Source organism: Aedes albopictus, chromosome 1 (assembly GCF_035046485.1).
Source record: "Aedes albopictus strain Foshan chromosome 1, AalbF5, whole genome shotgun sequence".
Lineage (NCBI taxonomy): Eukaryota > Metazoa > Arthropoda > Insecta > Diptera > Culicidae > Aedes > Aedes albopictus.
The window spans coordinates 169,373,019-169,398,815 of NC_085136.1; the positions used below are offsets into that span (position 1 = coordinate 169,373,019).

A 25,797-nucleotide genomic window follows, 5' to 3' on the forward strand; every position below is an offset into this window, starting at 1 on the left:
GATGCAATCCGGACAGTCATTGCGAATGCGGAGAAAGCCTCAAAGCAGAAGAGGAGAGGTAATCGTTACTGCGCCGTGGTAGCTATAGACGTGAAGAACGCATTCAATAGCGCCAGCTGGGAAGCCATCGCCACTGCACTACACAACATGAGGGTCCCTGACTATCTGTGCAAGGTTCTGAAAAGCTACTTCCAGAATCGAGTCTTGGTCTACGAGACAAACCAGGGTCAGAGATCGGTTAGAGTCACGGCGGGTGTGCCACAGGGCTCCATACTCGGCCCAACGTTGTGGAATATTATGTATGACGGAGTGTTAAGACTTGAACTACCCGGAGGAGTCGAGATCGTCGGTTTCGCGGATGACGTCGTCCTTTCGATAACCGGTGAGACCCTGGAAGAAGTAGAGATGCTGACGGCGGAGACGATCGGTTCCATCGAGGCCTGGATGAGTGAAGTAAAGCTGCGGTTGGCTCACCATAAGACAGAGGTAGTGCTAGTCAGCAACTGTAAAGCAGTTCAACGGGCCGAAATCAACGTCGGCGGACAGGTTATCCCGTCAAAGCGTGCGTTAAAACACCTGGGCGTGATGGTGGACGACCGATTGAATTTCAATTGCCACGTCGACTATGCCTGTGAGAAGGCAGCGAAAGTTGTTAATGCTGTATCCAGGATTATGCCGAACATCGGTGGACCGAGCAGCAGCAGCAGACGTCTTCTGGCGGGAGTATCCTCTTCGATACTTAGATACGGAGTTCCGGCCTGGGCTACAGCGCTGAAACTGAAGCGGAATCGAACAAAACTTTCGAGCACGTTCCGGCTCATGGCTATTCGTGTGGCGAGCGCGTACAGGACGATATCGTCGGAAGCAGTCTGCATTATCGCCGGGATGGTTCCCATACACATCACCCTGGCAGAGGATGTAGAGTGTTACCGGAGAAGAGGCACAGCAAACGTGAGGAAGACAACCAGAGCGGACTCGTTGGCTAAGTGGCAGCAAGAGTGGAATGACGCGGAGAAGGGTAGATGGACCTACCGGCTTATCCCAGATGTGTCGGTATGGATGTCCAGAAAACACGGAGATGTGAACTTCTACCTAACACAGTTCTTGTCAGGTCATGGATGCTTCAGACAGTATTTGTATCGATTCGGCCATGCAGAGTCCCCATTCTGTCCGACATGCCCAAACAACGAGGAGACACCGGAGCACGTGATATTCGACTGTCCGCGATTTGAAGAAGTACGTGGTGACATGCTAGCGAGCGCTGCTGGAAATCTGAGTCCCAACAACGTAGTAGAGAGAATGTGTCAGGACGAAACCGTATGGAATGCGGTGAACAGAGCGGTCACGCGGATCATGTCAGCTCTCCAGCGGAGATGGCGCGAAGATCAAAGAGTATTGGGTCGCGATCGGAGCAGGCTTGATCCACCGCCGGGGACTTGACCGAGTCGTTCGTTGCGTAGTACCGGTTATAGGTCGTCGGGGCGCCGGTGAACCGGAAGTCTACCACCAACCGGAATCGCCGGGCCGACTTCGGCACCTTACTGGTCGGGTTGAAAACATCGGTGTCGAGAGAACTTCCACCGTCGGGGTCTTTCTCTGTCGGAGTAGGCTAGGTCCGTCCACCGCCGGGGACTAGACCGAGTAGACCGCGAAAAAGCACCGGTGCTTGGTCGTCAGGGCGCCTGTGAACCGGAAGCCAGTCTCCAACCGGAATCTCAGAACCGACCTTGGCACCAGCCTGGGAAGTATCGGTAACGGAAGAAGTTTCAGTGTCGGGGAACTCTTCGTCGGATAGGGTAGATCCACCGTCGGGGACTATCCGAGTCGTGCGCGAAAAGCCGGAGTGCTGAATGGCACACGGACGGCATTAGAATAACAAATTTGGTGTATGATTGACATGGAGTCTTTAGCCAACCGTCGAACATTGCTGCAAAGACTGTTTGTTTTCGACGTGGTCACCGGCAAAATCGATTGCAGCTGTCTTCTTAGCAACTTGCGCTTCCACGCTCCAGCCCTCCGGCTTCGTAATTCGAGATTGCTGTGGATACCCATTCATCGTTCGGATTACGGATATCACAGCCCGTTTGATTCGTGTTGTAGGTTGTTTAATGATGTGTGTGACTCGTTTGATTTTAATATAAGTAAATTAGTGTTTAAAAATAGAATTAAGTCTAGCTGATCAGTCTGTGCGGCATTCAGCCGAAGATGTTGTCAAATAAGTATGTTTGTACCAACTGTGTCGCTGAATGGCGATAGGTTAGGTACGAACACTAAAAAGATTAGAATAACAAATTTAGAAGCGACAAAATGTGCATGAGCACAGAAGAAGAAGAGCTCATGAGCGCATTGCCCCCCCTGAAGCAGTCGCATCAGTGGTACCAGGGGGATCGAGGCGACAAGGTGTAGCAGAGTTTTTCCAATCGGTTTTCTCTGCTGGGGAGGTTGGGAGGAAAAAAAAAACACACACACTCACACACACACACACACACACACACACACACACACACACACACACACACACACACACACACACACACACACACACACACACACACACACACACACACACACACACACACACACACACACACACACACACACACACACACACACACACACACACACACACACACACACACACACACACACACACATACAGACATTTGCTCAGTTCGTCGAGCTGAGTTCATTGATATTTATACCCTTCTTATGGGTGTAAGAAGGGTAAAAAGCCTTGTCAAAATGATTGTAGGATAACAACACTAGTCTAGACTAGATCCTCCAAATTCTGCTCTAATCTTCGCCACTTCATACATAAAAAAATGGTATTTGTATGGAGGGGGCCGAAAACTAGAGCAGTGGTGAAGTCTATTGAATTTAACCTATTGTAAAAATGTAGGCAATGACAGGCAAAGAAAGCCCTAAACTGTTTAAGTTCTCGAAGAACACTTGAAGTGTCAGGCAAAGTTCTAGTTAGTACGTATAGCCGTAAAGAAGAAGTAAGAAGAAGCTGTTATATCTCCGGATTCAATGATCCGAATGCAATGAAATTTTTAACATTTATGACTTATATAATGAGCTATTAAAAACATTTGACCAAACTTAAAATTCTTCACACGAAAGAAAATTATTTCGATTAGTTTATTTTTTAACCTTCACGTACCCGCCCCTCAACATCTCATTTTCAAAATGCTGGCATTTCGTCAATTTTAATCCAATTTTTTTAAAGTCGCCCTCAATCGATCATAAATTGGTGCAAGTTGTTTACACCCAAGTGGCCATGCAATATCCGGAACCATTTCGGCGATATTCCGGATTGTACTGGGGTCAGGGAGGGTGCCGAAATGGCCAAAATTGATTATTTCGTGTGTTATTGTGTTTGCGCCATCGATTTTCAGCTGCATTTTCAATGCGAACAATAAAACACAACTGCGATAATCAGATTTGAACAAGTTGACCCATCCGGATCACCGTGACAGGTTCCGCGGGGGCCTCATTGCGGACACTTCTAGTTTTCATCCAAAACGTGTCGTGCGACATATCAAACTTCATGATTTCGAATGACTGAGCCAAAAACGATACCCTGAAGTCTGTATCAACTAATATGGTCCCCCCGAAACATCTAGCATAGGTTCCACAGGGTTGACATCGGGGACATTTATGGTTTGCAACCATAACATGCCGTGCGACGTATCAAACTTCATGATTTCAAGAGAATGGGGCAGAAAAAAATGGCTGAAGTATATAGCAACTGATGTGGTCGCTCCGGAACACCTGAAACAGGTTCCGTGGGGGCCTCCCAAACACAATAATACACGAAATAATCACTTTTAGCTATTTGACAGAACATACACCTCCCCCACCCCCTGACCCCAGTACAATCCGGAGTATCTCCGGAATACTTCCGGATATTACATGACCACTTGAGTGTAACAAACTAGCACCAATTTATGATCGATTAATGGCGACTTCAAAAAAATCGGATGAAAATTGACGAAATGCCAGCATTTTCAAAATGAGTTGTTGAGGGGCGGGTATGTGAAGGTTAATATAACACCAATTTATCTAAAACTTCAACATCGTTTCAAAATTCGAGATAGAAATTATAGTTAATTTAAATTCCCTCTAATTGAATTGAATATATTTATGTTTTAAAGGAAAGCAACCAAATAGCTGGCTCAATTTAATTCCATGCCATTTAATGCCAAGCAATGGGATGCATATGAAAAATAAATAAATATACTGAAAAAACATGGAATAAATCAAATCGCCATTACTTTTTTTTTCTAATAGAAAATTTCAAATTAAGTCATCTGTTTTTTAAAGTTCATTGTATAAGTCATAAATGATCAAAATTTCAAAGCATTCGGTTCATTGAATCCGGAGATATAACAGCTCAAAGTTGGCTATCGGATAATTATACCTTTTTCTAGAATTTTTATAACTTTTCCAAAATTGTACCACTGATACACAACTAGTTGATGAACTCACAGTAAAAATTTGAGAATATTTGAAGCCCTTTTCTAAAAGTTACAGCTAGTTGAACATATTTGGAAAAGTGAAAATTTTACCTATCCCAGTTATTTTGAGTATCCGCTGTAAACATAATGTCAATTTGTTCACGAATTTACAAAACCCAGATTTGAAAAAAAATTAATTTATGTTTGAAAAAAAACATGCATCTTTCATTAATTTAGAAATTGCTAGGAAACTTTTCGAGGAACTTAACTTTTTTCACAGGAGGAAATCTTCTTCTATCTTGCAGCTGCAACTTGTCAGCTTTTTTTTACAATGTTGGAGACGGAACGAGGGACTCCTCAATAAGCTTTGTAGAAATCAAGTTGGAGTTTCTAACAGCCTTAAAAATGAAATTTTAGGTCAAACAGTCACCATTTTTGTCGTCCTCCGCAGATCCGTTATAGCAGATCATAAAGTGCAACCTGCAATTACCCTTCTGAATTGAACCTCTCTAGTTCCCCATACGAACTTTGGGTTTTCTCAATGAATAGTAATATTTTTATTCGTTTTCTAACCCATAAAAACGATCCATGAAATATAAAAAAATGCTATTTTATTCCAAAAGCTAGACTTTACATATGCTGGCGTGAGTGAGAAATGGACAAATTGAGGTGAAATTTGCGAAAAAGTTACTCGTCCTCTCGGTGAGACTCGAACTCACGACTCCTAGGAGTCGTGAGTTCGAGTCTCACCGAGAGGACGAGTAACTTTTTCGCAAATTTCACCTCAATTTGTCCATTTCTCACTCACGCCAGCATATGTAAAGTCTAGCTTTTGGAATAAAGTAAAACTTCCATTCGGCTGGTTAAGCCGCAAAAATCGATAATTAATTAATAAAAAAAATGACCCACAGAAAATAGGAGAACGATCGATAAAATATATAAAATGATTCATAAAATTTTGGAAACGATCCATGAAATTTTTGAAATGATCTATAACATATAGGAAGTAGAGTAAGGTGGGGCAAAAGTTCGACTCTAATTGAAAATTCAATGTGTATCAAAAAAAACCAAAGCAGATGAAAACAAATGAATACCGTGTTGTGATTCTACCACCCATGAGCTAAAACTTAGCTGAACAAAGTTACGCCAAATGTCTTTTCACTTTTTAGATATTTACAACACGTTTTGTAAGTGTGCGTCCAATTCGAACTCTTGCCTCACCGCTGGGGCGAAAGTAGAAATCTAGTGTTTGTTGCACTTTTTTTTCATTTTAGTAATAGGAATACCTAAAATGAAAAAAAAAATACTTACAATGTGTAAAATATGATTTCCAAATCTGTTTTGCAAAAAGTTTTACATGCCAAAGGATCTTCAAAATATATCAAGTTACGCCCCAAAATAAAATACCGAATTCGAATTCATTACAATTTCAATCAACGCGTTGGAAGTATCATCACGAATTACATATTTTTTAAATCAAAAACTAACATTTAGTGATAACTTTTCGAAATAATAATCACTTTTCATTTTTTTTTTTGAGTGAAAGACTTATTCTGAAAGGCTTCGAACAAGCTTGACATTTAAAAGAAATAATTTAATTTGAGCTCAAAAACTTCAAAAGAAACTTACCCCATTCCAACTTTTGCCCCGACTTACTTTAATCCATAAAACTACTGTGAATATTTTACGAAAGCGATGTCCATCGTTTTATACGATCCGTATTCATCGTATTGAAATTTAGCCAATAGTTTTCCGTCACACATGTATAGATATTTATAAATTTGTTAAAATTAATTGCTTTCCAAAGTAACTTCATTTTCATGTTTAGGAACACGAGCCTTTGTCTCCCGGTGACAGTTCGCCGGTAAAAAGAGATTTGAGCAATAAAGTTAATCTCTTCAATCGTTTCAAACATTCTATCTCACTGGGGCATTTTATACCGAGTCCTCGCTGATTGAATTTGTTTGCCCCCTTTTGACATACTCATTGCCCAATTTAGGAATCACTGATTAAGTAGATTACGGTGCTCACTCACCTTTGTGCAGCATGTTCGCATACTGTTCCAGATAAGCAGCATTGAATGCTGCTGGATTAAGCGCTGCCGGGTTGAAGGAGGACATTCCGAACTGCAGGTGAAGTGGAAAGTTGGTTTTCTGAAAATCCAGTAGATTCGGGTACAGCGCAGTGGGCTTTTTCGGTGATTCCGGACCAGTCGGATGTTCCGGCACGGGCGAAGCTGGAGGTGAAGACGACGACCTAGGACCATTGGGGCAGTACTCCGGTGAGGTCGACGTCGGTGTGGAAGAACTTGGTTGTGCTGTGCTCATGTCCGTGAGCTGTTTGAGCACACTGTTCTGAACGAGCTGGTGCTGGAAGATCATCTGCTGCTGCTGTTCTGCTTGCTGGTGGAGGATGTCATCGATTCTGAACGATGATTTCCTCTTTGAAGATCCCATCTTCATCGAAGTCGCACGTGGCCGGAAAACGGCTTCACAATCAGTTTGGCTAATTTCGCAATTCTTCAACCCAAAACAACACCTTTTCGCGAAAATTAAAAGCCAATCACATCAAAATCAATCACAACGGTGGTGCCTATCGGTGAGATAAACGAACAAATCGTTCATCCGAATACCAGGAATGTTCAAAAAGCACTGCCACACGACACTGTAACACTGTATGATCAAACACCACCAAGTTAGTCCGGCTGCGATCGAAACCTTCGTATGACTAAATCAGTTTTATCAGTTTCTTTCGTATATATTAAACCGTTTATTAGGAATCAAATTTTGGGGTGATAAGGATACACCATAATAGTACAGAGATAAAAATACTCGAACACAGCGATACGTGCTGTCGATGGTTCGATTCGTAATGGCGAATAGGGCGTTAATTTGTGATATCTGATGGTTTGATTTGTAAGAGTTCGCAAGGAAGAGTTCTTTGACTGCCATCACAATACTTTTGCTACATGGTATGTCTTGCGACATAGACTGACACAGAGATAATAAAATTCAAATCCGCAGTAAAAATTAAGTCCGGATAATTTACTTTTACGGCCATGGTCAAAGTTTGCCAATATGTCATTCATTTGGAGGAGCGTGTATGTGGCTTAGGAAGAAGCAGGCTATAATTATTATATTTATTTATTAATTGGGGTTCTTAGCAGGCTCATAGTACAATTCCTGCGAACTTCATACTGCAATTACAGAACTGCTTCGAGCTGGAATATTAGATCCGCATTTGCTAATAATTCGATTCGGTTTACTTTCAAAATTTGATCTCAGGTTTAATTTTATAATTCTCCTGAAATGTTTTTCTAAAAGTTCTTGCGTAGTGCTAGAGTAATGCAGGTATTTTGTTTTCCGATATATGTACATACATTTACTTGCATTACATCACAATTTGGATAACATGATCAACAATAGTATACGTCACAGATTAGGATCTACCTGGTCCGCCTAACACCTGCATTACACGCGTTCTTGTGCAGACTGGATATGTCGCATGCAACTACTTTGCACAGTAGTTATCCAACATTACTGCAACATGCTCTGTCCATCGCACAGTGGCCGGAGGCCGGACAAAACCTCAAAAATCGACTTCAATTTTTTATTTTTTTAAAATATTTTTCTTCCAATATAGATACTTCAACTAAGAAAACCCCAAATTTTCAAGTCATTTGGTCAAAAATTGAGTCTTGTAGATTTGTTCAAAGTTGAGGTTTTGTGTGATACTTTACTAGGGTTTATTGTCTTTATTTTATGACCTTTCTTCATGGCCTCGTTGTAAAACTTAGGAAGATTTGGATAATGTGACAATATTATTGGTGTTATTGGGTATGAATGACCATGCCATTTCAGGGTTTGTTTGGAATTCCATCACCACATTATTATGTTTTTACAACATGCAAAAATGAGGTCTTTTATGAAATTTTGGAGAAAAACTTCGTATTAAAGAGACCCAGTACTTGTTCAGGAAACATCAGAAAACAACGCCGTATCCCGGATCTGACGTGCAATTTTGTCTAGTTTTTGGGTATATAGGTCACTGTTTACGCATTTTTGCGCTAAGCGCGATTTTTTTTTTCTATCATGTCACAATGGAGCCGCATGGTTGTGGAGGAAGTGATATTGTTTGAAGAGATATTCTTTGTCCTTAAAAATAAAGGCGAAAAACAATCGTGAAAAACATGTAACAATAACTTCAAACAATTGCTCGTTGGTTTTCTTAAATTGACTGTTTTTTCGATTCATCTTAACCCTCTAATACCCAACCCGCCTTTAGACGGGGTATAGTTTGAGCATTTTTGTAATTTTTGTTTCATGGAAAATCATTTTTTTTTATATTTTTGGCTGATATTTAGGACTGTTTTGTATATCTCAAAATGGTTTTTGGTGTATTTTAAAACGTATTTACATTTTTTAAAGTCATTGAAAAATTAATGTTTTAGTCATCTTTTAGAAGTCATTGTTTATTTTGTATTAAATCGCTACAATTAACATATTTTTAATTTTTCCCAAATCATTCTACCCTTATTTAATAGTTTAAGGGAATCGAATACACTCTAAAATTATTTTCCTTAAAATTACACGGAAAATAAAATTTTCTATGAAAAAAAAAATAAAAATATTTCAACAATAATCATAAAATCTCAAAATGTTTTCATCTAAAAAATCCGTACCCTAAATAGGCTTCCAGGAAAAATATAAAAGTGTAGGGATGTTCAAAAATAAAAATTAGGAAAATCAAAAACTGAAATTCACGAAATCGCGAATTAAAAAGAATCATTTTCCAAAACATGTTTAAATCGATTTTAGATGACGAAAAATGATATTTAGATCAAAATCAAAAATTTGGGTATTAGAGGGTTAATCGTTAGAACTACTCAAACAGCTTGGAAGCAATCTCTTCACGAACTTCTACCGAATAGTGTCACACATTCGTCGACACCTGCGCGCATCGCTATAATTTAAAGCAGTAGTCATCTATAAAATATAAAAGAAATTCACTAAACGGCGTAAAACGCTACGTTAAACATTTTTCTGCGTAAACGTGGCGATCACCAAGGCCATCGTTGATTATTTTTCTCGATTTTTTTTCTCAATTTTTTTTTCAAAAACTTGATGTTTTATTGTACCTAAGGACTGTTCATTAAAGAAAGTGGACACCTGTTTTTCAATAGAAAATGTGTATTTTCGAACAAATTTATAAGTTTATTTTTTATAAATGACAATCAACATACATGTAGCCAAATTCACGTGGGTTTGAACATTTACTTCGCTTTTCGGAAGAACGCTCGGACTTTCCTCTTGATACCTCCCATTAGATTCTGCACAACTTTCTCCGTAACTTTTCGTTGTGCCGCAGGCCAAATTTTTTTGAATCAATCAACAGAGCTTGCTTCTCTTCCATCTTTCTTAAGATGCCGCTTAATTATTGTCCAGTATCTTTCCACAGGACGCTTTTCAGAGAAGTTTTGTGGATTTTGCCAAATTTCGACAAAATCGACTTTTTCCGTCTTGAGCATCTCTAGTGTAGAAGAAGCGTAATAAGTGGATGCTAGATCCGCCTAAAACAAAAGAGGATCCGTATGTATTCGGTAGATAAGTAGAAGTCGATTTTTGATGCATTCCTTTCTGTTATTTTCACCGTTGATTGTTCCCGTTGTGAAATACGAAGAACTGTTTAAGCCACATACGATGAACTGGCTTGCCACACTAAAAACTTTTTCCAAAATTTTTCAGTTCTGATGTACCCTATATCATCCGTGCACATCTGTCCCCTGCTTAGCGTTAAAAAATAGCGGTCCCGGAATTGTATTAGTAAGCCAATACTCGAAACGACAACTTTTTGGAACACCATTTGTGCAGAATTAATCTGCTAGTCGCAAAGCTAATACGACCTATCCCTCGAAATTTCTTACTTTTTCCGTTTTTTTTTTGAGTGTGCTGCCGAAGTGAACAATGTTTTTACACACTGAGCAAAAATTCAATTTTTGTTTAGTTTTAACTCTAAACTATTGGTAAACAGATGTCCACTTTCTTTAATGAACAGTCCTTATGTTGTTCATGCATTTTCTTAGAACACATTTCTACTGAACGACACACAGAGTGATATAGATTTTGAAAATATTAACTGTTAATCAATATGATTACCGATCTCTTATGACCTTTTATTACCAACACCCTTCAATATGGCACAAATTTCCCAAATGAAAGAGAACGTGCCTCTGGAGCCGACCTACTGATACCATTCAATATTGCGAATATGTATTTCCAATTCTTTATATATATGAGCTCAATGTACATTACAACATGTACAACCTAAACTCGGGTGTGTATATATGAAGTCATGATTGTACGACATTTCCCCGAAAACCAGTTCCCCGAATGAAGTTTCCCCGAAAGCTTTTTCCCCGAATGTACCATTTCCCCGAAAAATGTTTCCCCGAATGTACCGTTTCCCCGAAAAGATTATTGCATATGCCATTTAACATTGACCCAATGCTCAACTAGGGGGATCCGGTCTTTAGGATGAAGTACACTTAGCCAAAGTACGTCAGACTGAAGTACGTTAAGCCGAATGGGCTGCTCAGCTGAAGTTCATAGGGTAGAATGGATCAGTAGGCCGTCTTTCTAATTTTCTTCATCAACAAAGTTGAAATATGTTTTCGAAGTCCTAGACAACCAGTTCATTTAGGTCCCTTGAGTTTTTTTTACATTTCTCGAATCTAGGGCATTCTAAAGAAACTGGGATATATTTCCATGATTTAACAATATTCTTTGGCAAAAGGTTATTGCAACCATAACAAATTGCAAATGCTCCATAGACAATCAAAAAGCGCTCCATAAAGAATGAACATATGTTCCATGAAAATGTGCAATGTTACCCATAAATTATTGAAAACGTTCGATACTTTATAAAAAATGTACCGGTAAAACATAAAATTTTCTCATTAAAAGTGAAACTTTGCACCAATAAATAATACTGAAATGCTCCATAATAAAATACAAATGCTCCATAGAAAAATACAAACGCTCCATAAAAAATAAAATTGTACCCATAGAAAATTGAATATTGCTCCATAGAAAAATAAAATTGCACCATAAAAAATTGAAATTGCACCATAGAAAATAGACAAATGCTCAATAACTATTATCAAACTGCACTACATAAAATACAATTTGCTCCATAAAAAATTGAAAATTTACACAACTTTAAACATTTGCACCACTAAAGCAGTGCAATGTAAAGCAATTCAGCCCTGTCGAATTAAATTATGAGAATATGCTATCTATGGAGGATTTTCAATTTCATGGAGTAATTCATATTTTCTATGGTGCAGTTTGATAATACTTATGGTGAATTCATCTATTTTCTATGGTGCAATTTAATTTTTTTATGGTGCAATTTAATTTTTCTATGGAGCAATATTCAATTTTCTATGGGTACAATTTTATTTTTTTATGGAGCGTTTGCATTTTTCTATGGAGCTTTTGTATTTTATCATGGAGCATTTCAGTAATATTAATTGGTGCAAAATTTCACTTTTATTGAGATAGTTTTATGTTTATGTTTATGTTTATGTTTAATTATTTATGGGTAACATTGCACATTTTCATGGAACATATGTTCATTCTTTATGAAGTGCTTTTTGATTTTATATGGAGCGTTTCTATTTGTTTATGGGTGCAATAAATAGGCTGCCATATACTTTTATCCTTTCCCTTTTCTCACATACCGAAGTACTGATGATCTGAGTATCGCGGACTGACTCAATATGCTCTCTCTGCGGGAGCCAAACATTGGGAGCCAAACATTGAAGATAGAGGTTATGTTAAACCTTGTTGTACCTGTGTGCTTGATTGAAGAGTATTGTTATCTAGGTGCTGCGGATATAATCAAAACTGTAGTCACGACATCTCCATTTGCCGCTGTCAATCCGTTGGAAAGCGAGGAGAAGGATAAACATTGTTTTGAACCCTTTTCAGCTAATTTTGTAATAACTATCCATCAAAATTTCCATCGCGAATGGAAAATAATAAACTTTGCACACGAAAACAAAACTGGAATAATGGTGGATTGATCATGTTTACCATTTCCGAACAGCGTCGCGACGGCATGTTTGACAACTGCGCTGAGAGAGGTGTTTGCAAGAAAATTGAACGCTCGTGCGTGTTTACAAGCTGTGTGCCGGGAGTGTGTTGGTGTGTGTTAGCTAGCTTGAAAAATAAAACCGTTTCTATTCGCAGCACCTAGCTGATGATTAATTGATCACTCTGCCAACATTCCATCTGAAAATTTCGCTTCTTTTTAAAACACACAGTTGTTTTTAGTTGTAATATTGCATTCCTTATTGACGGTACACTGAAACCTCCATTTAAGTCGATGCATGGCCGATCGAAAATAATTTTTATCGTGCAGGCAATGACTAAACTATACAGTTTTATATTTATTACAAATCTCCTTTGTCATGCGAAGTGTTAAAAAATATAAAAGTCTATAGTTTTGCCATTGCCTGCACGGTAAAAATTATTTTCGATCAGCCATGCATCGACTTAAATGGAGGTTTCAGTGTAGTAATATATTAAACCACTGACTGTCCCAGGGCAGATTTACCTTCTTTGAGTCAGTCGGCTATTCATTTGAATATTTGGTTTTTGAATATTGAATATTTGATCAAACTGAGTTTTTTTTATGGTTTTCAACTCAACCGGACTGATGCCCGTCCGGCGTAATGACACTTTCAGCCTAATGAACTAACGTACTTCGGCCTGACATATTTCTGCCTGAAGATCCAACACCGTCTTTTTGGCTAAATTGATAACCTTTCACTTATTAAAATTTTCCTGCTTTCAAACATAGGCTGTTCTTTCAAGTTGAACTGCTCAATTAATCATCAGTAATTCGACTGCTGCTATATTTATTAATTTATTTTTTGTTTTTGTGATCAACTGTTCTAGTATCTATAGGCGTTATAGTAGAAATCTTTATCAAAGATTCCCCCTACTTTCATCATACATTGTTCTTTCAAAATATTGTCGGCAGTCTAACTACTAATATGTTCTGTAGAAATGTCTATTCCAAATGCTACTTCGGTCATGATTGATCCATTGATTTACAAAAAAAACTGAAGAGAGCTTAACTTCAGATCTATTTGTCAAACAAATTGATATCCATTGACTTTTCGTTTTAAAGCACATTAAACTTGTGCTCATAGACTTCCTTCGCAAGCATAAAGTATTCTTGCTTAAATTTTAACTTACTGGATCATGTGTTTTACAATGACAATGTACTTTAGCAGATTACTACCACAATCACGATGAATCGTTTTCAAGGTATTATGTCTTATAGTGCATTTTCATCGATTGAATATTCAAAAATATTTTTTTTTTTTAATTTCTTTGTATTTGTGAATTTTAACTTATTGCTAATTCTTCACACATTCAAAAATAAATAGAAAGAACAGCCTATGAATAAAAGAAGGTAAAATAATGATGAGCGTGATCTTAGTTGAGTGCCATATCATTTTCAATCAGTACAACAGTAAAAAACGATCTATATTTAAAAGAAGGGCAAACCTCATTGAAGCATCATGAAGAATATTATATCACGAAAAATTCATGATAAGAGGGAATGTACAACATCAATGAGGTGTGAAAGTTTCCATGATCTTGACATCTTTCTAAAGACTACACATCGGCACACTTTGTACTCATGCTAGCTTTCCGCTATTTCGTTTCAATAACTAGTGCAGACAATGGAATTATTCAAGAAAATGTTCAGAAACCAATACGAAAAATAGTACCATAAATATTTCGGGGAAACTTTCCATTCGGGGAAACGGTTCGTTCGGGGAATCGTTTTTCGGGGAAATAACTTTCGGGGAAAATTCAATCGGGGAACTGGTTTTCGGGGAAATGTCGTACAATCGAAGTCATTGAAACTAGATTTATAAAAAGCAGTTCATATTTTATGCAGTTCACTATATGAGACTATCTGAACCAATTTTAAATCGTTATTTCACCTCCGTGTACCCACCGTAAAACGTCACGTGGTCTATAGAGGGTCCCTGAGAATAGAGTATATCTGAATTGACCCATTGGCAAAAAAGGTAGGTAATTGAATTTTTCTAATGATTTATGTAGTTTTAAAGATTTTGGACCACCCTAACAGCAAAAAATAAACAATTATAGGTAATTCCAATGCCAATATATGATATCAGAACCCTCAAATCAAAAGGTTGATTAAAATCTACGTTCAAAAACGCATCGTGTTAGCTTATTATCGATAACTTTTTACATGCCTCCCATAATCAGCAGATTTCAAAATTTTGAACCACCACCACCCTAATATAAAATCAATCAATCAATAAATGAAAAGTTCCATATCAGAAATAGGTTTAGGGCACTAAAATAATCATAACCAGTGAATTTCAGCCATTTCGGTTAACATTTGAGGTTTTGTCCGACCTTTGTATGGAGGCCCGCCACTGTGCGTTGATCAAATTTAAGTGGACTAGATCGTTTGGTTCACGCCTTTGGAAGATTTGAATGATGACGTACATGAAGCTGTTAGCTGTCCTGAATAGTCCTGTTCAACGACCTGCTCGAACATGGTTGCAAACACTTCGTTTTTGGCGTTCATTGAGTCGCACCCCAAGTAACCAAAAGATTCGCTTCCCATGGAAAATTGCACTTTCAAGTTCCACGAAGTTCAGATTAAGTTCCGAATGGAACTTTCTGCTTGTTTAAGAGGCTAACGATGAGCCTTGCTGGAACTTCGCAGTGCTTCGCACACAAGTTCCGGCAAGGCTCATTGATAGCCTCTTAAGCAGCTTGAAATCTGCTTAAGATGCTACCCGCGACTTTGTCTGAACTTTCAAGTTCATAGAAGTTCAGTTTAGTAGAATTGTGTTTCAAGGAAGAATTCATGCCATTTTTGCAGAAAACAACAATATGAATTTATCAAATCAATGAATTTAAGGTTTAAGCAAAAAAAAAATTGCCGCCCACCGGATTCTAACCGACAGCCGCTGCGTGAGAGCCCTACGCTCTACCACATTACTATAATTGCGATGAAGTAAATGGCGGGTTAAGTATGGCTTGAATCGATTCTCTGTCGGCACTGCAGTGCATATGCTGATTGGTTTTCAGCATCTTCAGTGCGATAGAACTCGAGATTACCATCTTCAAAATCGCGAGGAAAATTGTTAGAAAAAGAGGCAAGATAGGAAAAATAACACGGCGTCCCGTTTCACCTTAAGAGTAGTAATAAAACCGTTTAACACGTATTTGAAACATTCTCGAAAAGAGGTTATAAAGATTGTTTTTGTTTTTTTTTTAACAAAAAACTATGACAGCTCAAGATGCAGAGAAGCTTCTTCGATGGTACGTAAAGTTCAGGAGTTCGTAAGTAGAAAGCGATCATTTCAAACTAATATTTTAGCAGTTATTGTGTTGGTAGGCTTATGTGCATTCAATTTTACCACAGAGAACAGAGTTCCAAGCCTACAGAAAATTTTCTCGAAAGCTGTGCTGCTCATAATCGCATAGTTGACGTAACCACCATTGACAATGTCAGCACTCACAAGCTAATATCTATCAAATGTGCATAATTGTGACCAGTTTTATTCAATAGAGCACAAGATCTAATCACTAGCTGGATATCAACGTTAAAAAATCATAAACTTTTCATTAATTATTGTTAAAATTTCAAAAGTGTGTTGAAAACTACAGTGGCGCTTACGTCAACTATGCGATTATGGGCAGTATGCGATTGATTCAAATTTCATTTGATTTGCGCGATCGTTCCACCAGAGGCGCTAGTGTTCGATCGCTTTGACGTTTGCCAGTGTACACGTTGCTGAATGATGCAAACGAAAATTACAGGCAATTTGTGTAGTAGTGTGCGTGTTAGCAAAACGTCAAATCGAAATCCATCATGGCGGACAGCGTCACGCGCGGTTCTACCAACAGGTGGCAGTGTGCTCATGAAAATGACACCGGGCAAAAGTTTTTGATGAATTTCCTCTAAGAGTTACGTCTGTTTGTCTGTGCTTTTATGATGACCATGGTAAATTGTTACCGGCGGGTAACATTTGCCGTAACGTATTAGTTTGTGGAGTGCGGGAATTTACGGCAATAATGTGAAGTTAGCACTAGCTCGCAACGGTCAATTTGTATTTCGCGCCTGGGCGGTGATGCGCATACCCATAGAGATATACCGCCGGAGTGCGGTGGGTGGCGGCCTCCACTGAACCGCAACTGGGTGTAGACGGAAAAGGCTGACTCGAGAGAGTAAGTGTCCCGTCGAAGGGGTGTTGGGTTCGGCGAGAAAAATCATCGAGACAGTAGGAAGATAAGCGTAAAGCGAAGAGGTGATAAATATTAGAGACGATTGTCCGACGTAAACCCGCCACGTTTTGAGCGGATAGAAGCTTGTTTGACCCGCTAAAGCCAATTAGTTAATAGCCAATCGGTTGAATTCCCGTGGCAACCCTTGAACCACGATAGAGAACGGATTGAGGACTTTGCCAGGCGTCATATTTCGTCAATGTACACCGACGGCCGATCGGGACTAAGTCCCAAGAAATCGTCGCGCCTCAGGCGCCCAGTCTCCGAGGTCATCTTCCGGCCGGTCCCCGCCATCATCTCGTTAGTCTCGGACCGAAGCCTGACCAATTCCACCCCGTGAAGATCTCGTCAGGCCAGAGCCAACTCCATTTCGGCCATTCGTCCAGCGCTCGGCCGTCGAAAGCCGGCCATTTTGAACCACAGTACAGTACCGCCCAATCACCCGCCCCGAGAACATTTCTGCCGGGCGAAGCCACCACCATCTCGGCCAAACGTTTTACGCCCGGCCGTTGGAGGCCGATCCTTTTGTGCTGAAGCAAGGGCACATCTACGCGCCCGAAGTCCCACTGGGTAGGCCTCTTCCCCGATCCCGGCCGCCCCAGCTGCATTTTTTCGAGCCTGGACTGCTCCCCGCCGCTGCTACCGTCGTCGCCCCACCGCTACCACCGTCGTCGCTCCACCGCTGCCACCGAAGCCATCAGCATCGCCAGTGAAGACACGTGTCTGCCCTGGTTTGGTATGTTTACATACATACATTTATTTGTTCAACATCATTAAGACAAGACATAATCAACAATAGTACGCCACAATACTCGGTTTGTGGCTGCCGCTCTCCATCCTCGGTCGCGCCCAATGCTCGCCAAGTCACGCTCCACCTGGTCCGCCCATCGTGCTCTCTGCGCTCCACGCCTTCTTGTGCCAACCGGATCCGTTGCAAACACCAGCTTTGCAGGGTTGTTGTCCGGCATTCTTGCAACATGCCCTGCCCAACGAATCCTTCCGGCTTTGGCCACCTTCTGGATGCTGGGTTCGCCGTAAAGTGCAGCGAGCTCGTGGTTCATTCTTCTCCGCCACACACCGTTCTCCTGCACACCGCCGAAGATCGTTCTTAGCACGCGTCGCTCGAAAACTCCGAGTGCTTGCAGGTCCTCCTCGAGCATGGTCCATGTCTCGTGCCCGTAGAGGATCACCGGTCTTATCAGCGTTTTGTACATGGTGCATTTGGTGCGTGGGTGAATCTTTTTCGACCGCAGTTTCTTCTGGAGCCCGTAGTAGGCCCGACTTCCACTTTGGTATGTTTATGGATCTTGAATACACTTCTAAACCGTGAGTACTACTATCAGTTAGGATCTTGCACTCCGAAAGCTCCCCCTCCGTCCGTTTGCCCTGAGACCCGGATCCAGAAGAGGCCGTGAGAGCACACCCCCAGAGGCTGCCACCGGCTCAGACCAGCAGCCTGGGGTTTTGGGCTGGTTTCCCTCTGAAACCGAGCCGAGAGGTTCCGGGGCCAAAAATAAGGGTCTTATAAAATCTAGCAGTGTCGTAGTTTCTGCTTTTCTACCAACAGATGTTGAGAGTTTCAACAATTTTATTGTGGTAATAACGAATGCCAGAAGGTTTACATATTGGAGAGTTTTGTTTACTCCTAAAATCTGGCTTAATGGATATCTTCAAGTACATCATACAACATTTCATCAATGGTTTTCATGAAAGTAGTCATAAAACTGTGAGTTTTATTTATAGCTGTAATTAAACCCTAATAAAAATCAAACAAAACCAATCAGCAATGAAATTGTTACTTGGGCATTGTACTTCAGGTATCTGTCGGAAAGGCTCCAGAGGCACGTTACAGCATTATACTTGCTTCACAATATACAAATTCATGCAATGACAGGCAAAGAACACTAAATTGAAGAGAGGCAGGCCATGTTCAAGTTGGACCTTCGAGCCAGCAAAAAGAAGAAGGAGAAGAAGAAGATATTTTTTCCAGGAGTTGTCCAAAGATTTCTCTAAAGTTATAATCAAAAACGTCATGAATTGTATCAAGAACCTAATAAATGGAGTGCTCTTGACTAGCACTTGCTGCTCTTGGTCTAGTTGAATTAAATTTAACATGATTTTTGGTTGCGCTGATTGAAATAATTGATATTTACTTAGGGCCGATTTCTTCACCCGGGCTTAAATTTTAAACCAGGCTTAGCAAAATTTTAAGCCGGGCTTAACTTTTTTTCGATTTCTTCACCTCGGCTTAACCACTAAACCCGGTTTAATAAAGCTACGGTTTACGTTAAGTGTGGCTTATTTTAAGCGGTGCTCTGAGGTGGCTTAGCAGCGCTAAGCCAGGCTTAAGCCGCAAATTGCAGAGTTTGGGTTTCTTCACCGGCTCCATGGATAAATTTTTGAAACTTCAGAAAATATTTTAATAAAACATGTACACTTATGAACGATGGCAATTGTAAAACATTAGGATACGGATGTAGGCGATGATAAAGAAAATGATAATCTACAGCCGGTGCGTCGTCAATATAAAATATATTCAACATCGGTTTTTGGGACAATCAAGTTTTTATATTTGATTGAATGTCTTCAAAAAGGAACCGTTCTGATAGTTTTGGAAATTTGTCATCCTGATTTGGAAGTCGAAAGTACATTTGCATTGAAGCTTCTATTTATTTGAATCCGGTCCTTCCATAATTTCAGGTCACTATATACATATTTTTGTCTCTTATGGTTCAAGAGATATTATTTTTTTCACAAACAAACTTAGGACGTCACTCAAAAAAAAAACCTTCTAATAACTTTTTATACTCTTATTTCTTACAAAAACTTAGTTCAAAGCACGTTTAGACTATCGAATATTCAGCATTTTGACTCATAATTCTAAATATAAAAAGTATTATTCGTGGTTTACTTCTAAACATGACTTATTTTGAATACATTGATATATTGACGTTGGATATTATCGGCAGGTTTGTTCTCTTCGTCGCGGGGGTTTTTTGTCGGCCAAAATGCCTGAAACACGGCCATATCATTCAGCTTACTTTGGAAGGATTTGAGGCCAACTCCCATGACGAAGAGAACAAAACTGTCAAAAATACGTGAGTTCCCCTGTTTAAAAATGAGTGGATTTTAAATACCTTTTTGCAACTAAGCACTATAAAATTTGATTTATACTTGCCGTATCACAACGGTCTAGTTTTCGTACTATACCCAGGGGGAATGACACTTCCTCTGCTAACCGGAAAAATCCGCATTTATACGTTGCTAACCGTCGTAAACCGCGTCTCAGTTAGCAGCGGTTAGCGACGGTTAGGAATGGATAAATGATGATTTTCTGGGTAAAAAGGATATGTCATTCCCCTTGGTGGGGCTGGCTCACCGACACTTCCGGTCCGCTTTAGTGCTTTATGCATCATTGTGGCCAGGTGTTGCTCTAGTTTTTCCAACTGTATTGTAAAGCATGAGCGGTGATCCTTGGCATTGTTGTGTAAATTGGGGTAGGTACTCGAAATGTTGATCGATCACCGATTATTGCTGGCAGATGCAGTGGAAAGTTTGTCTTAATACGTATCAATCGTCTCTGACAAACGAGAAAAACTGACTTCACTGATTACCTGTCTCTGAGCCTAATTTGGTATAGAGTCTTCAGTCTCCGATTAAACGCTTCATGTTTGATGGAGGTTTTTAATCTAATGGGTTACATAGCCGCTATCCGAATGAAGAGAGTAATGTTCCGCGTAATATATCACAAATCGAAAGAGTTACGGTACATTACGTGGAGCGGATATACTGAATTGGGTACCAGACCAAGTCCCTGCTGGGTGGCGCTAAATAGGTGAGCCATAGACAATAGAATCGTCAATGTCGTAGGGCATAGTATGTGACTATTGTCGAAACAACACTATTTTTGGTCATTGTCCAACCAAAATCATAAGCGGCGTCCACTTACACTAAGCGCATAACTATGTTAAGGTCAAGATTAGGATGAAATCATTGGTAAAATATAATAACACTTTTTAGTTTCTGTAGTTAGTTGAACTAGTGTTAACTTTTTATTGGGACATTTTCTGTAGGTTTATTCTGGATTACAATGCATTAGCTGCCCTTTAACTGAATTATTTTATAACAGTAAACAACATTATTCCTTCTTGATAAAAGATGTATGGACATAGAATTGCCAAACTATACATCTGATCAGATATTTCTCCGGTATTACATTTGGGAGAGTTGAACACTTACGGAAAATAGTTTTTCAATATCAGACAAATATCACATGAACACAGCTACCAATGTACCAAACCTTCTCTACTATCTTCTCATTTTGCCGCTTCCTATCCTCAATTGAACTTATCTGACACTAGTTTAGGACTGTCTGTGGGAGATCCGGGTTTCTAATTCTGTGTAGGACTTGTTAAAACGGGATGCCTGATATGTACTGCGGACAAATGGGCTGGAAGTACTGAGCAATCACAATTACTGTCGTACTAATCATATTAAATGCATGCTTTTCTACTTACATCCCGAACGTCGCCAACCGGCAAAGAGGACATGACAAAAAACGCGAGATGGCCCTAACAAAAACTAGAAAGGCGATGAAAATGGTCACCGATGCAACGATATGGAAACAAAATAGATGAGAAATTATCGACCAAATCATAATCTATGAACATATCGCTAATGTTCTTTATCATTCTTTCTTTTTCTCGTTTCAGCAACAAAATCGAAACCTCTCTACTATCTCTTCATTTTCTGCCTCTTCCCATCCTATTCCCACATCTTCCTATATCCTCTACCCCATCTATTTAATGTATCTGACACTTGTTGGGACTGGTAACGCCAGCGCCTGCCTGTGGAAGATCCCGGTGTGCTAATTCGGTGTAGGACATGTTAACGGGGGAGGCTTAGTAGGTCCACATCTGCCTACAAGCAGATGGGCTGACAGTTGTCGGCCTGGGTGTGGACTGAGCAATTACAATTACAATTACAATTACAAAAAAGGATATGTCATTCCCCTTGACTATACCAAACAATTGCTATATGATTCATAATGCAACTGATTTCGGTTGTATTATGAATCATAATGCAATTGTTTGATCAACAACCAGAGTTGTCACGGCAAAAACTTGCCAAATTGTCACGGTTATAGTACAGCTTGCTTGATCAAAATTTGCAAAATTTAGTGTCTAGCATGATGGAACACATGACCATTCCCACCGAACCACCGTGAAGCAGGATGGTACTGATGGAAATTATCATATTCTTGTTTTTCTTTGCAAAAATGTTTTGCAACTCGTAGCAAAACTCAATTTCTACAGCGCACGTGTAATCCCATTTTTCATGATAAATATTAATTGCCTTTTTCTAAGATATTCGATGACAATGCGTCTAGATATGTTGAAATTACATTTTTGTAATTACGTGGTGAAAAGTAGAAAATTTCAGTTGGCTGAAGTATGCCGAAATGGCCTACTTTTCACCCCTAAAGCAAGTGTGCCGAAAAGTACTACTTTTCGGCACTCTTAAGAGTGCTGAAAAGTAGCACTTTTCGGCACTTTTGCTCGTACGCACTATTTACTTACCACCATACCTTCCGTAGATTCAGCCTCTGCCACTACATCTACTGAGCAGCTCGACGATTTCAATTCGGATTCGAACTACAAATGAAGTGTAGAGGCAGCTGCTGAATCTGTTCTTGCTTTCGCCTGCGAACAACTGTTTGACAACGAGAGCTCGATTATTGTTGACGCCTACTACATCAGAGCCTACCTGATCGAACAAAAAACTACGCCGACAAGCATGAGCGTGCGCCCGTGGTTCCTACTGATAAATACATGTGTAGCTAGAAAAAATCGCACTAAATGGGTATTTTTCGTAATTACGAAAAACTTTGTATGCAACTCGTTGCAAAACCCGATTTTTTCAGCACTCGTCGTATTTGTCCAACTCGGCAAGCCTTGTTGGATAAATGTACGACTCGTGCTGAAAAAATCATCATTTTGCAACTTGTTGCATAAATAACTATTTCAGCACTGCAATAAACATTCCCTTTTATATTTTAGTACAAGGCAGCGTGCATCGTATTAACGCATTTTTATATTATTACATCCTAAATCTTTTGTATGGGCCGTAACTTTGCTGTGGCTTTCATTGAATGTACACAGTTCAAAATTTTAAACATATTCGAAAAATGGTCTTGACTCTGATCTCACGACCAACACATTTTCAAAAACTCACTATCGAAATGCAACTCTAACGGGGCAATAATGGAGATTATTAAATAATAAATTTTATTCGAAGGCGATTCTGGATATCAAAACATAAAATCAACATTGCAACGTCTTTTCTGCAATTTGGTACTCCAACTTTGTACAATGAGAGGCGAATTCGAACACCAAATGTTGTGGAACGATCATATGGAGTAGGTACTAAATCGAAGATCTTCGATACTAGCGTTGGGTAAAATATCAACAATCTAGGTAGTTCATCATTGTTAATTTCCTTCTGCATCCGAAAAATTTACCGAGCGATTCCGCTTTTTCTGCTAAAATTTCAGCGGATGTTTTGTTGTTGTTACTCCATAGTGTATATAACGGGCATTTCAAAATATCGGTAGCTTAAAATGACGTTTCCATTGGAAAGTCACTGGAACGATATGGGAAATTTCGTTAAGCTTGGCTTAGCGTAAGCCATCGCCTTCATTTGCTAAGCCAATGTGAAGTAATGCAAATATTTAAACCTGGCTTAAGAATTTGGCTTAACTTTAAGTGTGGTTTAAGATAAACCCGGCTTACGTCGTTAAGCCGGATAGGTGAAGAAATCGGCCCTTAATGATGTCTTCGTAATTTTTTAAATTTTCAAAGGGTGTCACCTTATTTTTTTTATATGTACATAAATTTTCAGACCGGCCATATTGTTTGCTGTCCAAATATGGTCAAGCTGTTGTAATTCCAGAAAGTAATAATCTTGAGGAACTAAAAAAAAATATATTAAGACTGCTTTTATGGTACTATATATGGCAGTATATGCCGCGTGCAGCATAGTTGTTCCATGTTATGTGGGGATCCCTATGAACATGGGACAGTTATGCTGCACACAGCAGTATAGTACTATGAGTAAAATAATTTTTACAATAATAAAGCATTGGCACAAATGTCTAAAAAACTTTTTTAAAATGTTCATCAATATTTGTTGTAGTGTTCTATTGTTGATTAAGTCTTTGCATAAATAGTTTAAATTGTTCTAACTTAAGGTTGGGATGACAAATATATGTCTGATAAGCGGGTTTGCAAAATGATGTACTACTCTCCGGGAATAAAAACGAAAAGGTTTATGACAGTAACAGGTGTACCAGTTATTTATAAACCATGCTTCGTGGAAAGCTTATGCATATCGTTACGAAGAGTTAATTTCCAAATATTTATTGCTTCGACCGTCAACATGCGAAGAAAAACTTTCCTCAACGGTTTGATTAACTCATATTGAAAAAAAAAAAATGCATACAGGAACAAATGCGAACCGATGTAAACAGTGTCAAAAAGTAACTTTGAAAAATGTTAGTCTTCAATCGTCTTGGCTTTTTCCTTTTAACTTCTTACGCCTTTATCCCCCCTCGAATCGATAGACGACCAGATGAATAACGGGAATTGATTTTGATAACTTTTCCGATTGTTTGCTTTATGTGGCGTCTCGATAATCGTGTTTGGATTGTCCGGCCTGTTTACCCTTGTGTGTGCACACATGTTGTCGGATAAGGCCGCGATCATCATCATCGTCGTGGAAGGAAAAACGACATTGGAAACCATGTTAGCGGCCGCAGTGGTTGGTGAGTCAATGAAAGCATTGCTGTATCAACAGTTGGATACTTCAATTTGTTTGTGGAGATATGCTTAAACTTTGTTGTGTAATGCGGTAGCCAGATAATTTAGATTTCTCTATTTTTGTAATCTGATTATGTGTTCTCTTCATGTATGTCTGGGCCTATTGTGATTCTATTATATTTATGTGTTTTAATCAAGCCTTATCCTACTACTATTCTAGTACTATCATAGTCATATTTTATTTTTTTTCTAGTCATATTCTAGTCTCATTCTTCTTTTATTAAAGTTATATTTCTAGTCTTGATCTAGTCCTGTTATAGTTGTTTTCTATTTATATTCTAGTCATTCTAGTCCTATTCTAGTCATATCCTAATCCTATCAAAGATTATTTTCTAATCATATTCTAGACATTTTTAGTGATTTTATAGATTGGCTTTTGTACTAATCTAATGTTATTAATGTCAGTCCATTTTACCAAATCGAATTTGATAGTTTTAAGCGATTTATGTTAGGTACGATATTTCCCATACAAGCCACCCTCCAAAAGTGGCATGCAAGTTTACTTACTAACATAAAATGCTTAAATTTATCAAATTTGATTTGGTAAAACAAAATATTTTGCATGAGTCGTTAATTCAGAGGTTAATTGACTTATTTACCTTTTGATTGCTTAGAAAAACTATTTCCATGCTTAATGACTGGCAGTCAAAAAAGCCCAAAATCGCATGTTTTGCCCTATAAATTGGGGTATAGCTTAAAATTGTGACGTGCTGGAGCAAATCTGAGCCCGGGTTCGGATTCAGCGGCCCAAAATCTGTCAGAGACACATAAGTTTGCTCTTGAGACAGACCAAACGTTAATTTTTGTTACGCTGTGATATTGAACAATGAATGTGGAAGTATGCATTTTTAACCCATTTTCACCCCCAACGATGATATTTTAGTGCCATCCTAATGTTTTTCTCATCTTATACTAGTCCTTATTCTAAACCTACCTGTATAGTCCTATCCCAATTCTATTCCAGTTCGATTCATGTCCTATCCTAGTCTTGTTCTATTCCCACCCTTTATTAGCCTTGACATTTCCTGTTGTCATATTCTATTCCTACTCTAGTCCTGTTACAGTCCTATAAGTCCTGTTTTAATCAAACCTAGAACTATCTTG

At 39.1% G+C, this 25,797-nt stretch overlaps 2 protein-coding genes across 6 annotated transcripts in view; one reads left to right on the forward strand and one right to left on the reverse strand.

Annotated features, from left to right (window-relative positions):
- LOC109431799 (homeobox protein HEX homolog pha-2) overlaps window positions 1-7,182 on the reverse strand; it is a 33,779-nt gene extending 26,597 nt beyond the window's left edge. The window contains exon 1 of the mRNA XM_062847658.1: window positions 6,496-7,182. Coding sequence (XP_062703642.1) covers window positions 6,496-6,922 — 427 coding nt within the window. The 5' untranslated portion in view covers window positions 6,923-7,182. The remainder of the gene's footprint in view (window positions 1-6,495) is intronic.
- Window positions 1-25,797, forward strand: part of LOC109431022 (synaptosomal-associated protein 25) — a 257,831-nt gene that overhangs the window by 135,133 nt on the left and 96,901 nt on the right. The window lies entirely within an intron of this gene.